Source organism: Asterias amurensis, chromosome 9 (genome assembly GCF_032118995.1).
Source record: "Asterias amurensis chromosome 9, ASM3211899v1".
Lineage (NCBI taxonomy): Eukaryota > Metazoa > Echinodermata > Asteroidea > Forcipulatida > Asteriidae > Asterias > Asterias amurensis.
In genome coordinates, this window is record NC_092656.1 from 13,981,555 (window position 1) to 13,997,126 (window position 15,572).

General features: G+C 38.4%; 1 protein-coding gene across 1 annotated transcript; it reads right to left on the reverse strand.

Annotated features, from left to right (window-relative positions):
- Positions 1-1,936: 1,936 nt before the first annotated feature.
- LOC139941571 (activated RNA polymerase II transcriptional coactivator p15-like) lies at positions 1,937-12,354 on the reverse strand. The gene is made up of 4 exons (XM_071938134.1): positions 12,153-12,354; positions 8,444-8,593; positions 6,717-6,825; positions 1,937-3,593 (listed from the first exon to the last, which is right to left on the reverse strand). The coding sequence occupies exons 1-4, from the start codon at positions 12,213-12,215 to the stop codon at positions 3,511-3,513; spliced, it is 405 nt and encodes a 134-aa protein (XP_071794235.1). The 5' UTR covers positions 12,216-12,354; the 3' UTR covers positions 1,937-3,510.
- Between the last annotated feature and the right edge of the window lie 3,218 nt (positions 12,355-15,572).

Sequence of the window (15,572 nt, forward strand, 5' to 3'; positions counted from 1 at the left end):
TGGAGAGGGATAAGACATAATTGTGGACCTCAACATTGATGTTTTGACAGACATGTGAGTGAGTTGTTTTTGCGTCAAGTGTTGGGCAAGAAGAGTACGGCACCATCTCACGATGAAGTGTCTTGAAGATGTCGCTCCTTCAAGTTAAATGGATAAAGCCTCCTAACATCATCTCGACTTCTTCGCTAAACCTGCCGGAGGTCTTGTTTTGGGTATCGTACTTCAGAGGGACAGTTCCAATAACACTGTAATTCCATAAATCTTGGAGAATAAATCATTGCTGCATTATTACGTTATCACTCGTATCAAGAAGATGAGAGATGGGCCATGTATGGGACTGTGGCACACTACACGGCACGGTGCACCAGTGGTAATTCATACTCAGAATAACTGATAGTATATAAATTTACTTATTAGCAATCAATGGAGATCTGTTGACAGTATAAAACAGCTAAAAAACGGCTAACTCTGTAAAGTAAAAATTCTCACTAAAATATTTGAATTTAATAAGAAACCTCAGCTGAGGTCTCAAACTACCTGTGCGACAATGGTATTTTTCTTCCATTATTCTATCGCAACTTTGACGATAAATTGAGTGAAAATGTTCACAAGTTTTTATTTATTTTATGCATACGTTGGGATTCCCCAAGTGAGAAACTGGTTTTTGACAGTGACCAAAGGTGTCAAATGCCTTTAATTATAGACATTTACTTGAATGAAAATGTAAACAGTGACCTTTGCTGAAATTAATGTTATAGATTCGATATTAAGAAAATCGATTCACATAAGACTGAATAGTTTCTAGTGTACAAAACAATAATTTTCTCCTCCTGGTGGTTTTCAGAAAGATTCTCCAAAAGCCCGTCACTCGTCTTTATGTCATGTCACGGGAGCTCTGTGTTGTATATATTATAGCCGCTTTGTTGCAGCATGGAGGAATAACGAAGCAACATCCAACACAAGATGTCAAAGACGATCACTTTGAGCACGCCGTCAACGGCAGAATTGTTTCTAGTTTTCAAAACCTTGAAGCCGCGGCCCTGATTTGTTGACCAATAATTATGAAAAAAAGAGAGTTGCATAAGATATCAAAATTACATGTCAATTGTCAATGATAAAAACCTATTTGATGCGACCAGCTTAAATATAATTCCCGTTTAACCGAACTATTCTGTCAAGTAGCTATTGAACATTTTTTTTTACCAAAAATCGTGCAAAACTATCCATTCTTACAATTGTTTTGAAGAGTTTTTAAATAAATTGAACGTATCTGTCACTAATATAAAAACGTAAGTTGCACGCAAAAACAGTTTATGCCTGTGAACTGCATTTCACTGTAGCGTCCGGGATTCAGGATTCGTGAAAAAAAGTACAAGCGCAAATTAATATTCTGATTCACTGGTTATGCTAACTACATGTAGTAATGTTAATCCACCAGGGCTCATTTGCCATTGCCGCTTTCTTCTTCTGCCAAGTAGTGCAGCAGACCATGATATGAATATACGCACTGTGAGGTTTGTGCGCGCGCTGTCCAAGTTTGAGCTAGCGCGGGCAAACAAAATAATGTGCAGTTTAATAAGCAGAGAGCCTGCGAGCTAGGTGGTTCCTTCCCTCCTCAATGCCGTCTTGAATGCATTGAGTGTTGTGAACCCTCCATGATTCTTCTGTAAGGAGTTCCACTCTTTGCAGGTGCTAGGGAAGGAGGAAGGATACACTTGGGAGCTACAGTAGGGGGTCTAGAAGCGAGAGCCATGACATCTCTCTGGTGTTAGGGGGGGGGGGGGACCCGTGAGATGTTTCTTCAAGCTGATGTCTACATGATCGTAGCAAATTCGGTTTTGGAACCGCCTGCTCTGATTGGTTTCGATTGAGGCAATCAGAATAAGCCATTTTTGTCTAAAAACACAAAATCACGGACAAAACAAACTTTGTTCTCAATATTTTTTTATTTTTATAATAAAATGGAAACAGAATTTATTTAGTGTTAATTGAAACTTGGGGATTACCCGATCATACCAACAACTATAAAGTCAATAAAATTAAGCTAATTGTCAGGGTGTTAACTTTAACTGAGATTGGACTTATCTGTAACATTTACATGTTGTATATGTATAATGAGGAGTTTTACACATGGTGATGACGCAAAATAAGGGCCACTGTTTAATGATAAAGTCCAAAGATTTGTTTTGAGGTCAGAATTAACAAACTTGAGACATCCATTTATAATTTAGTTTTTGGTTAAAGACAGCAATGCAGTGCAGTTGCAGTTTCCCAGCATGGCACTGGCTGATATCAAATTAAGATAAGTATCATTAAGCCTTTATGGAATGCATGCATCATACAACATTTCAGAATTAATTAGATTTCAGCTAATTAGCATCAGAAACGGCTCAACATTTTCCTTAAGTCCTTTACTATCCTAGTCTTGATTGGAGACCCTGTGTATGTGTAGAGGGCGCTACAACGACTGTTTTAGAGCCTGATTCGGAAGGACTTGGGCAAGTCTACACACCTGGATCGAAACAGTTTTGATCCAGATGTTTGTGTGATACTCACATCTCTTCTCCAGTAATTTGTGTTGCAGACAGTATTTGTGTTATCGGCAACTACATTGATTAAATTAACGTCGCCAATAAAGACCAGTACTGAACCAACATTTTGATTCACTTTGTTATATGACCACCAGTAAGCCTACTCAATTTCTTATAGTTCATATAGCTGTAGCAAACTTTGAATCCTACCCGAATGCTTTTGAGAAATTCATCACCAATAGAAACTGAAATAATTAACATGGTAATGCTTAAAATAATGTTCCCATACTTTTCCATGATCAAAGCCAGTGTATACAAAAAACCCATCTGGCTTGATGAGTTGTGTAAGTCCAAGAAAGCAGCTTTAAATGAAGAAATCAAATTTAACATTCAAATTTCCCCACTTGTATGCTACACAAAGATTCAAGTAAAAAAGTCTATCTCTTGGTATATAAAATACATTGTTCACATGTACATGTACATGCATGTACATGTACATGTACAACCTTCTCTTCAAGCTAGAAATTGCCTGGGTTTCTTACAAGGCCATGATGTTCCCATAGCAGGCAATCCATTAAAAGCATTTTTCACACTAGAAACAAATCCTGGATTATTCGGGGGTAATTTTGATGTCTTTTTAACACTTGGATTACAAGCTGCCATAGTATCTCCTTGGAAACATCTACCCCTGCTTTGGGAGCAAGGTTGAGTAAGGTAAATCCGGGTACATTACACATGGTGCTTTGGGAGCAAGGTTGAGTAAGGTAAATCCGGGTACATTACACATAGTCCCTATTGCTCCAGGAAAACTGCAGTAAATGTGCAAGGAAGAATGGACTTTGTACTCTGGGTTTTACATGTGCAAGGATTTCCTTGAAGTCTTCTTTGTTGTGCACTAGCGTGAAAAAGACTAGTGATATAGGATTTAGATATAAACTATCCATTATACCACTTAACATGATTTTGGCAATCTAAGCTACTAGCTGAGTTCTCGAACACTGTCGTTGACATCCTCCATGGCATCTTTAAGCTTTTCCCATTGTTCTACGGTTAGGCTGATGCCTATAAACAAAATGAAATAAACAAAAAGAAACAAGACAACAAATTTAACAAAAATTGAGAAAAAACGACAAAAAACATGGAAGACTAAAACAATTTATTCTTCTAAAGCATGGTAAAATAAAAAATATTGAACAAAACAAAATCAAACATAGAGGGTGCTGTAGTGCATTCAAACAGGCTATAGTTTAACATGTGCAAACTAGAGGACAGACGTTACTGTTTGCCAAGGCCAGATTGGGCAGCAGTTGCCATTTTGTTCAGGGGCAAGATTGCAGTAACAAATGGCTGGGCCAGGCTTATTAAGAAAGTGGAAAGAATTGGGACTTTAAGTTGGATTCTGCATCAGGTTGACCCATTTCCATGTAAATTTGACACGTTTATGTCAAAGCCAAGTCAATTCCATATGGGTCAATTCAGACCTTAAAGTCGTAAGAGAGTGCATTTTCAGTATGGTTTCATGTTTTAAAGACAGTGAGATACAACAACGAAAATGGAGGAACTCCGCGAAACAGTATAACAACCTATAAACATGAATTTTGGAAAGATGATGTCAAGTGTGCCTTTCTCATTTACTGTTGTTTGCTTCGTATGAGACCATTTAGCAGGGTTTTTTGCTGGTACACTTTTTAAGGTGAGAGATGGCCTTACATCACATGGGCACAGATGGCCAGCTCAAAATGAGGTTTACACTTCACAGTTTTTGGCTCAACCCAAATCAACTGCCACCAGGGGCACAGTGCCACCTTTTCCCTGGTACTCAAGCAGTCTGTATGGATGTAAGCATGGGCAACATAGAAGCCTGGCTACATACAGCAGAATGCACTACCTTCCGAATGTTATACAAAGCAACGAGTGAGTCAGCCTTGCTCAACGGCACAACCAGGTCATGGCCAGGTTTTGAACCAACACTGCTGACAACACCAGAGTGTTGGTCTGGTGAACTAGAACTCTTGACCACGCAGTGGTATGGAATAAGCAACTTGAGATGATGGAAACCACGACAGTATCTGGTTTTCAAGCTTTGCATGAAGTATTTGACAAGAATTCCAAGATTGTTTTAGTCATTAGATGAAGATGACCTTGACAGTCAACTCATCATCATTTTGTGTGGACAGTTCTTTATGATGAGAGAAACAAGGATGAGCGTGACAAGCTGAACAGGAGAAGGTATTGTTGCGAGGTGGATGGGTTTAACATCTTGCACATTCACAAATTAATTGAAAATGCAACTATGTGCACTAGTTTTGCATACTGAACATGGTCATCGCTAACTGGCACTAATTACAACTCTGTCAGATCTGTCTGGGAAATGTTTCAACATAGAAATTGTGACAGTTACATGTATATTTATAGTACAGAGAATGTGTAGCTACATGATGTACATGTATGTACATTTATTACAACAACATATGATTGTTCAAGTAAAAAATAAATAAAAACGAATTACATGAACTTGAAGAAATATGAAAATACAGGGGAAAAAACTGATTACAGTTCAACATTAAGTTAGTGTGCATAGCTTGTTATTTGTTTAGATTATTATGTTAATTTACATGTGTATTTATTTATGGGTATTCTAATGTTTGTAAATGATTTAATCATTACAGCTTCTCTCTTCAATCTGACAGTTTTGTTAAGTGATATGTGGGTCCACAAGTTTCTTTTATTGTATAGGCCTACACACATTTTATGAAGATATTGATTAATTGAATATTTATTGTTGCTGTGTTGGTGTTTGATTATCGTTAATAGATGAATGTTGTCAAAAACTTTTCTCTCATTAAATAAATCATAATATTCTAAAGAAACTGTTTATTATTTAGGTCAATCTACTAACTATAAAAAATAAAAATCACTAAAAAATGACTTGGCAGACAACAAAGTGTATCATAAATTTAGCTTGAACACCGGAATATTATTCATTCAATGTTGCCCATGAACAATTGCCACACAATTCTCCTTGCAGACCTTTGGACTGTGAGAGCCTGTGCCCTGCAGTGCATGGTGAGTCCAGAGTCCGCCCTCTACTTACAATAATACATCATGACAATGATCCCTTCATTGGAACAACAATAGAGGGCGCCAGAGCAAAGAGAAGTACACAAGTAGTAAACAAATATAAATTCTAATCGGTTGTTGAAGTAGAATCATTTTACTTGAACAATAGATGAGAGCTGAATAGGAAATAATTACAACAATTCACAAGTAAATAAACCAAAAGGGAAACTAATTTTGGGTTGAACAAATTGACAAGAGCCGGACTTGAACATTTTATGCATGGTTTGACTTGAACCTTCAGGTTCAATGTGTTTGCTATCTACGCGTACCAACATAGTCATTTGGCTCTAATGTTGACAGTGTCATATTTTGTCAAAGGATGCCTATCAGAAGCTGAGTAACCTGCTAGCCAATATTTTAGCAATTGCAACAGTAATTTGTCTTGGATATATGCATAATGTATTGTTCTTAGACCTCAAATTTTCAGTAACCAGCAGCATGAGTTGGCATAAACTACATGTAATTACAGTTTCAGTTCAGATTGAGCGTGTGAAATGATCATGTGTGAAAGTGCTCCTTGAAATTGACTATGTTGATAATACGTGACATCTCCCCTCTTTCAATCAGCAAAAGGATCACACAACATTTATTGGAAGATTCATTCCAATCCTATTGTCTAGTAGTCTACTTTATTCACCCCACCAGTAATAAAATTTTGGAATTGCGTCTTTGAAAAGGCAATACCATTTTCATTTTGAAATAGGCAGAGCCTTTGGTAAATGTTAAGGGGCACCAAGGCAGGGCATCGAAGGCCATGACCTCCACTACCTCCGCTTCATTCCAAGCCTGACCAAAAGTGGTCACACAGTGAAAACAATCAGGAACAGTTTATTTTACCAGTTGTACATACATGTGTGCACACTCGTCTAATGTATGATGAAAACTGTTGTGAGCAAATTGAAAAACAAACCGTTACTAGGCATTCAACGCTTTCAAGGCTAGCGCAGAAATTCAGCACTTGCGCGTAAGCGGGGAATAGCGATCGTAAGCGCAGAAATTGGCGGTAAGCAGAGCCATAAAATTGGGCCCAGATCAGCCTGTGTCTGATATTATTATGTGACTTACCTTTTTTGCCTGGTTTAAGTTCTCCAGAGTTATCTGTGTAGTATTCCCTGATGTCAATTAACACCTTGCCACGAAACTCTCTCACATTAACAAAGCGCTGTCTTGCAAGCTGTAATTGAAAAACAGCCAAGATAAACTTGTCATTCTTATTTTTACGTGAACTTTGAGTTTAGACAATCTTTATGAATTGAAAATACTGAGAGCTGACATTTTTGTCAGAATTATTCTAACATCAAAGTTGCAAACGAAACAGTTAAAATCAAACCATTGAAGAAGCTTGAAGAAGAAACTCTCAAAATTACTGTTCACAAACATTCATTTCAGAATTCGCAAGAATACAAAGTCTGCTCGATTCATCATGTTCATACCAATCACAAACTATGACAAAAATTAAAGGGAAGGTAAACATTTGGTAACACTCATAAATTTAATGGCATAAAATAACTAACTTGTTTAGAAGTATGCAGCTTTCGATAGTATAAAGCATTTTGAGAATTAATGGAAAGATACATAGTAAAAGTGATGTAGTTCATGCTTGTGTACTGAAATAAAATATTAATATATAATATTATGTATATAATTACAATAATAGTGTACAATGTATTCTTATATCATGCATATCGCAGGTATCTCCACCAAAAAAGAGTGACACTTTTAACGACAGGGACTGATTTTTTTTGTTATTAATGAGACCGATTAATGTTTAAACACCTTCCTAGAGGTTTACAAGGTGTGCTGCGGCAAACTCGGCAGCTGCTGCCAGGAAAACCGAGGCGAACCCCTTCTCTTAATGGTAAGTGTACTCGGTTCTTAAACGTTCATTCCACAATCAATTGGACAAAAGACTTTACGCTCCATCCCAAGGACTAAGCGATTATCGCTAAGTGTCTTGCTTCAGGATACATGTCATAAACAGGTCTCAAACCACACTATGCTGACCAGAAATACCAGAGCTTGAGTCTTGGTTCATTCATCACTCAATCCAATGGACCAACAGCTTCACGCCCCATCCGAAGTACAAAGCAATAATGGCTACATACTTGCTTTTAAAGGCAGTGGACACTATTGGTAATTGTCAAAGACTAGCCTGCACAGTTGGTGTATCTCAACATATGCATACAATAACAAACCTGTGAAAATTTGAGCTCAATCGGTCATCGAACTTGCGAGATAATAATGATAATAACGAAGTTGTGTGCGTTTAGATGGTTGATTTCGAGACCTCAAGTTCTAAATCTGAGGTCTCGAAATCAAATTCATGGAAAATTAATTCCTTCTCGAAAACTACTCTGGCACTTCAGAGGGAGCCGTTTCTCACAATGTTTTATAATACCAACCTCTCCCCATTACTTGTTACCAAGTAAGGTTTTGTGCTAATAATTTATTTTGAGTAATTACCAATAGTGTCCACTGCAGTGGTCTCGAAATCAAGCATCAGAAAGCACACAACTCAGTGTGACAAGGGTGTTTTTTCTTTCATTATTATCTAGCAACTTTGACGACCAATTGAGCTCAAATTTTCACAGGTTTGATATTTGTTGCATGTTGAGATACAGCAAGAGGGAAAATTGGTCTTTGACAATTACCAATAGTGTCCAGTGTCTTTAAAGGACACGAATGTCATGACCGGGACTCAAACCACACTCTGCTGACCAGAAACACCAGAGCTTGAGTCTGGTGCATTTTGAATTTGTATTTCCTTCTACCTTTGACAAATTCATACTTACTGGATACATGTGATCTTCTGGGCCATCTCCAGATTTCTTCTTTTTTGGAGACTTTTCTTTTGTTGACTCAACAGTCTTTTCTTTTGTTGACTCAACAGTCTTTTCTTTTGTTGACTCAACATTCTTTTCTTTCCTTATTTTCTTCTTTGGCTGCAGAAATAAAAAAGAAAATTATTTTGTCATTATTCATCAGTTTTTCATTTAAAAGCTTTACATGGTTGAATGTAGTGTGTATGACAAACTTATTCACACAGGATTTGAGGCATTGCATGGTGAGGTACATGTATCAACATAATTAGGTTTGCGGTAACACCATGTGTGTATCTACTTGCCAGGTAGAGTTTATTCTCTCTTTCTTTTTTCTACTACCGCTGAGACTTCTCAGTATGGGAAAGAACTGTTCTGCATTTTAAACTATTACCCGGGCAGATGGTATAGAAAATAGGCTGGGACTACTACTTTAGCTTAAAGGATTGCAAACCACATAAACTTATTCGCATCATGTACAGCAGTACAATGATCCCCATACACACACAACTACATTGCCTCTAGGGGGTGTACCTTTGAAGTTAGTTTTTTATCCCTCTACTATTGCAGATACATGTACGTGTTGTGTACATAATGTCAGGGGAAAGGTTTTTTAAAAGACAATTTACTCGAAGGTGCGCCCCCAATGCTCGAACAAAGTAAGCTTGTAAGCTACATAAATGAGTGAATTAATTGATAGTCATCCTTTGCCAACCTAAAGGGGCTAACAACAGACCAAGAGGCGGGCTAACCAGTCACACTTCCCCCACCCCCATCCTAGAACTGTGGGGCAGTTCCGCTATTGTCTGAATCTTTTTATTGATGATTCTGTTGTACATGATCTTTTCAAAACTTTTTCCCAGCCACATGTGCACCTACATCCTAGCGGTATTTTTTTAAGTTCTTTCTTAACCCGAATCTGGCCAAAATAAGGCTTGATGTGTTCATTCTCACTGAGAACGCAAATGAACGCATCAAGCCTTAATTTCGGTGAGCTAATGATGGTTTCAGCAAATTCACTCTGCAAACAAATATTGCCAGAAGCATTGAATTCTCATAATTCAGAATCCTTCATCGACAATTCACCATAACCTTTTGGAAAAAACATGGCGGCTTCCATGTGAACAGTGGTTATCGTGGACCAGTGTTGCGGGCACCATGTACCATTTTGGTATATACATGTAGCAACATGCAAGCCTCAGAGCCTGTGTGCTGGTACGTGTATGTGTGTTCGTATTTGGTCATGGTGACCGCAACAACTGTTCATAGTGTATGGCTCTGAAATGTGTTTGTATGGAAGCAGCCAAATATGTTTTCAAAAGGCGATGACGATTTAAGGATTTGGATAACTTTCCGTATGGCGCCACCACTTTTTCACTCATTTTTACAAAAAGAACTCATCTCATTGAGGTAAATTAGATACTATATATTTCATATCGAATGAAAAAGTGGTGGCGCCTCACGGAAACTTTTCCAAGGGTTCATTTTGAATGGCGGTGAGAATTCATTTAGTTTAGAAATTTGTTTTTCTTTGCGGAGTCAAGGGCTTGATGTATTCGTCTAAAACGCTATCCGCATGCGTCGGCCGTCAGGACGACAGCCTTGTAGGGTCTGTGTTGAAGCCACTGACCTCATTACTATAATAAGCGAAGAGTTCTCACGGTCAGCTCATTACCATAATGCCCGCGAAAGACGAGACATGTTTAGGTCGTGATAAGGGAAGTGCGTGATTGGACATCAACATGAATAATTCATTTGCCTCACATCCTGTGTTGTCTGATAGGTCTGACGAAAGATATACATGAGCTGCACACCAGCATATCCGAGAGCCCCCCCAATTTTTTCCACTTGTGGAAATTTTTCAATACAACACATTAAACCCGGAAGTTACAGACCTGACAAGGCTGTCGGCCTGACGGCCTCCGCATGCGGTTAGTGGTACGAGTACAGATGACTTGTGTGCACAGTAGTCGTACGATGTGACAGTGGGTATACGGGTGGGTCATGCGGTGTGATCGCACGCACCACGCACAGGGTATACAGGTGGGTTTACAGCCGGCATCTTTTCGGAGCGAATAATGCGACTGCCTTGAGCAAGGCTAAGACTATACGCGCTTAAACGGATCTGAAAACTGTCATCTCAGACATAACAATGCAACACATGAATGTACAGAGCTCAAGCACGTCGGAAACGGATAAGTTTTACAGAGTTTCTTTCTTTATTACGCCTTTTTTTTTAACCAAAAAGGCATTTATGAATGGGAATAAACGAGTAGTGGCTCGTTCTAAAATGGCTGATTAAAACCTTGCCAGGTCTTTGCCGTGTTAAGGCCCTCGCCTTCGGCTCAGACCTTAATCCTTTATCACACCTAAACGATCCTGCCGGTTTTAAACAGCCGTTTAAGAACTCGTCGCTACCTGTACCCTTTTCATTTATTCCCTTAAACTTAATAAAACCCGGATAACTTTCCGTATTTTTACAAAAAGGGATATCTCATTGAGGTAAATTAGAACAGATACTATATTATTTCATATCGAATGACATAGTGGTGGTGCCATACGGAAACCTCTCCTAAAAAAAACCTACCCTATACCGTCCATACTCAGTAGTAGTACTACCTAGTACGTAGCGCCTACCATTCACTGTTCTGGGTCTACATTCACGACATTAGGCCCCCTACTTCTCTAGAAACTAAGGCTCCCACGGGGGAGCCTAATGCGTTTGACTTTAGTTGGCATTGATGGCTCCCTTGAACTTTTCCACAGTAGGCAGTTTCCATCCAAAATTTTAATATTATCATGTTTATTATATCGTAGGAGGTCCTGTTTTCGAGGTGTCCCTAAAATCGTGGCAAATATTTGCCCACCGAAAAAGTTTCATCAAACACTATTTCAATTCACAATTCATGATGATCAAATCATGTGACTGAATATTTTGCTGAGCATTCTGGAAAAAAATACAGAGGCTTAAAGAAGCCATGTGCCTTATATCATTTTCTAATATTTTTGGAGATTTTTTTGTTTAACCCTGCGATCAATATTATTATTAATATTAAAATTTAAACGATCAGCTTGTTTATTCAATTATCACTGTTTATTTATACGCTTTATTATAAATTTTAAGAGAAAAAAAGGGGGAAAAAATAAATAAAAATCATATTTGAAAGCCAATGATTATTCACACTTTTTTATAAATTATTAATTTTTGTTATTTTTTGCAAATTACCATGGTAATTTTAAAATTTCATTAAAAGATATTTTGAATAAAACGAAGACAACTGCTGGCTATAGAGTCATACACAGAGTCTCAAAGAACACTTGTAGTCACTGCACATGTTTCTTCCATGTATGGCTTTACCGGGAAACCATGCTTTCTTGTTTGCCGTGAAAACAGGAAAAACTCAAAACAAATGGGGCCAGTTGAAGTCATCGAAAATCGGTGTGTAGTGTGAACATTTTAATGTCCATCAAGTTTTAATATATGTTTGCATACTTCATATTAACAAAAGAAGGTAATTAGGGCATCGGTTGATATAAGGCATCATTATTTTTTTCCCAATTCAAAGAAAAAGGCATAATATTAATAGCGTGAAAACTGGTAAGGGGAGGATATTATTTATATTTTTTAAGGCCTACTCTGCGATTTTTAATTATTTTCCATCGTGATTAAAGTTAAACTGACCTGATATTCTTTGTCAGAGTCCGACTCGTCAGAGGATATTGTTGCTTTTGACTTGTAACTCATTATGAGAGAATGAAGTATGTGCTGTGCAAGTTGTTCGGGATGTTTGTCGAGAGAGTGTCACTGTCTGACTGTCAGTGTCAGTGTCGAGTCGTCTTCCTCCTTGAACGTGCACGTCGTCTGCAGTTCAGTCCACTCCTCAGCGAACAAAATGACAATTCCCGCTAACTCATTGTAGAACGATCCTCATTGGGCAAGTAAAGCGTTGTGCCCATCTCCCGTATGTATTGACGAATTTGATTGGCCATAGCTGAAGTCTTATTCCACGTCTCTTATGTGTGGATGTTCACATACTTTACGTTTGGACTCCGACTAATACAGTCATAGCCTGAGTCTACCTCGTCCCCAGGGTATGTCGAGCATGCAGTACGAAGTTGACATTGGAAATATCACATGGTTGAAAATAAAGTAAACCATGTGTACGAGGTTGAGCCCGAATATTTTCCAGGGTCTCTAAATTAATGTGTAACTAGCGGGATGCCGCGCTTTGCGCGGCACCCCGCTAGATGAGGAGGATTCTAGTATACAAATGTTGTAAAAGGTAATGTGGGGGCAAGGGAGGTATGCTTACAGGTAATAATCATTTCGTAGGATTGGATTAGAAATTGTATTTATAATCGGTATGGAAATTTGTCATTAATGGTGTATTTTGATAAAAATTAATTGTTGAGCGTGCACAACTTAGTTGTGAAACGTCGCGACGCGTCGCCTCCCCTCCTCACCTGCTCTCTTGCGTTCTCCAACTCAATGGTACTTGGCATGATATGTAGGGTATTTCGTAATGTTTTAGTGTTGATCGAGCGGGCCAACGAATTATCCGTCATGTGGATTATGTTTCGCCTCATTTACGCATAGTTTTAATTCAATCGGCTTTTGTCATTGTGTCAATTTTATCCACTGCACTGAGTATTTCCCAGCTAAGATGACTGTAAGGGTAATAATGCTTAGTCGACTAAAAATATAGCACGTACACTGCTCCAATGACACACTTATTTTATTGTGTTGAGCACATTTGGTATAATTCAGTTCCACGGATTTGAGTGGTCTAAATCTGGTCTCCCCCCTCAACAATAATCACCGCTGCTAATAGCACAGGAGAAATCCGACTAAAAAGGCTTGTATGAAAGTGGTACCCTCTTTTACAAAACAAACTCATAATCACAGCACACTAATAGCCGCGGAGTTTATCTGACTGAAAAGGAAGCTTCAAAGAAGTTCTAGTATACAACAGATAAAAAAAACCGCTAGTTGGTATGGACTTTAACGACAAAGTCAATTTCTGCAAATTGTATTGAAAATAAATATATTTAATGATTGGTTGCTATAACTGTTGAATGATTTTTGCTTTGTTTCCAATGACGTGTACACGATTTTAGAATCTAAGGCCCCATTCATCGTGATTTATTGAGCGTACGTCCAACGACGCATACAAAGTTGTCTGAGCACCAAATAAAGCGAGTTTTCGGAACATGCTGTGCAACATCTAATCTACTGTTTTTACCACCGCTTTTGAAAGTAACAGAGCGTCGGTCTCATTAATTTTTAGTTTATTGTCATATCAATTAATTCTCATGTAAACTTTCTGGTCAACATCCGCCGGGGCGCGCGCCCCGCGTGACGAAGTCCCCTGACAAAACATCCAATTTTATAATATGTTATCATAATTATCTGTGGAACCCTATACAAACTAAAATAATAGAAACGGTAATTTTATGGGTCTTTAATAACTACTCCTACATTCTCTCACTTAATTCACTTTCAGAAAACATTTGCCTTGTTGTTTTAAGGGTTTGTAGGCCAGTTTGGTTAATTTTGTATGGAGAAATTCGTAAAAAGTACCCGATTCAGCTGCACATGAGGGCTCTTTCGATAACAAAACCCGACGGCCGATTGCTTAACCCTCTAGTCCCTGCACCGCCCGAGTTTGCTGAAAACTAATACTTCAAGATTCTTGCAGTTAATTACTGGAATCGTAGTTCAAATTTTAAAAGATAGCCACAGCTTAATTTTTGTGCACAATTTGAACCTTGATATTTGTATAAAAGTACAAGTTCGCATGAGAACAATACATGTCTCTCGTTAAACGGCTGCGGTAATTTTTATGGCGAATATTTGTTTGTAAGGATAAAATGGACACAGTAGCTTTTCAAGGCTTTTATCTGACTCAATGATTATACTGATTAAATGCGAAGGCGTGAGTTTTCGACAATATTATCATGAATGGTGAATAAATACAGTTTCCTTTGTGTTTACTAATGAGCGTCTTGTTGGGGTAAGAGCTAAATTATTTCACCATCATTAGCTTCATCAGCTTAATAATTTTTCTACAAACACAAGCTAGCAAGGTTTCCTCCTACCACTACAGTATATCGATAGGCGGCTAGGCGGTCCAGTGGCTAAATGGTTAATACAAAAAGGATTTGGCAAAATCTACATCCTGAGTCCTGACCAGGCTGCGTTCTAACAATTTTGTTACTTCAGAACTTTGAATGGAATGTTCGTTTACAGCTTCAAAACAGCCGTTGATGTTTCACAAAGTTCGTAACTATGAAAGCATACTATTCTTAAACGGTGATTTCATGTACTCTTTTGTAGGTTTAACTGGCAAAACCTATACAATGTATATGAAAAGAATCAGTAATGCATTTACTTTCTTTTTGAAAATGTTTCAACTTTTGCGTGTATACGTTTTGTGTGTGGGGGATGACACATGGACTGTACCACTAATGGTGCAGAGTTAAATGGAACAAATAAAGTTTCACAACAATGGGTTGCTGTTTGATGCGTTTAAAAAATGCTGGAAAGTTGGGTAGGCCTACATGAGTGACTTAATTGTAATAAACACATATGTAACAGATGCATGTATTAAAGCCTAATGTTTTTTATTTAACACGCGAAATTAAACCCCCTGTACAAAATGGTATATACACAACGCCATTTACCCCTCTGCGAAACATCAATGAGTCACTCTGGAATGTTAATGGGAGTCCGAGGTTGCCACCCACTTCAAACCTAAAGAGGTGGCTCTTTGTGCAGCCTACAGCTCCCCCCCCCCCCCTTCGACCAACAGGTGGCCCATATCAAAACCAGACAACCACAGAGGTGACTCTGTGCGCAGCCTACGGCTTCCCCCTTCGACCAACAGGTGGCCCATATCAAAACCAGACAACCACACATGTAAGGAGATATCGCTCGTGCCTCCGGCAAATCAGACAACTCGTAAGAGGGAGTTCGGTTCAGGGTTTTGTAGACTTGCAACCCGACGTCTGTAACGATACAACCGTGTTGGATTCCACAAGGATGCCATGCCACTGGACCTTCTAATTTTCAATCCAAGATGGCGCGGGTTACGCTTTTAAT

Bases quoted from the DNA above. Each gene is read 5' to 3' on its own strand.
- LOC139941571 (XM_071938134.1), bottom strand. From the start codon at position 12,215: ATGAGTTACAAGTCAAAAGCAACAATATCCTCTGACGAGTCGGACTCT. The intron at 8,594-12,152 runs GTCAGTTTAACT...TTATTTCTGCAG, and splicing joins ACTCTGACAAAGAATATCAG to CCAAAGAAGAAAATAAGGAA. The intron at 6,826-8,443 runs GTAAGTATGAAT...TTTCAATTACAG, and splicing joins CAGAAGATCACATGTATCCA to CTTGCAAGACAGCGCTTTGT.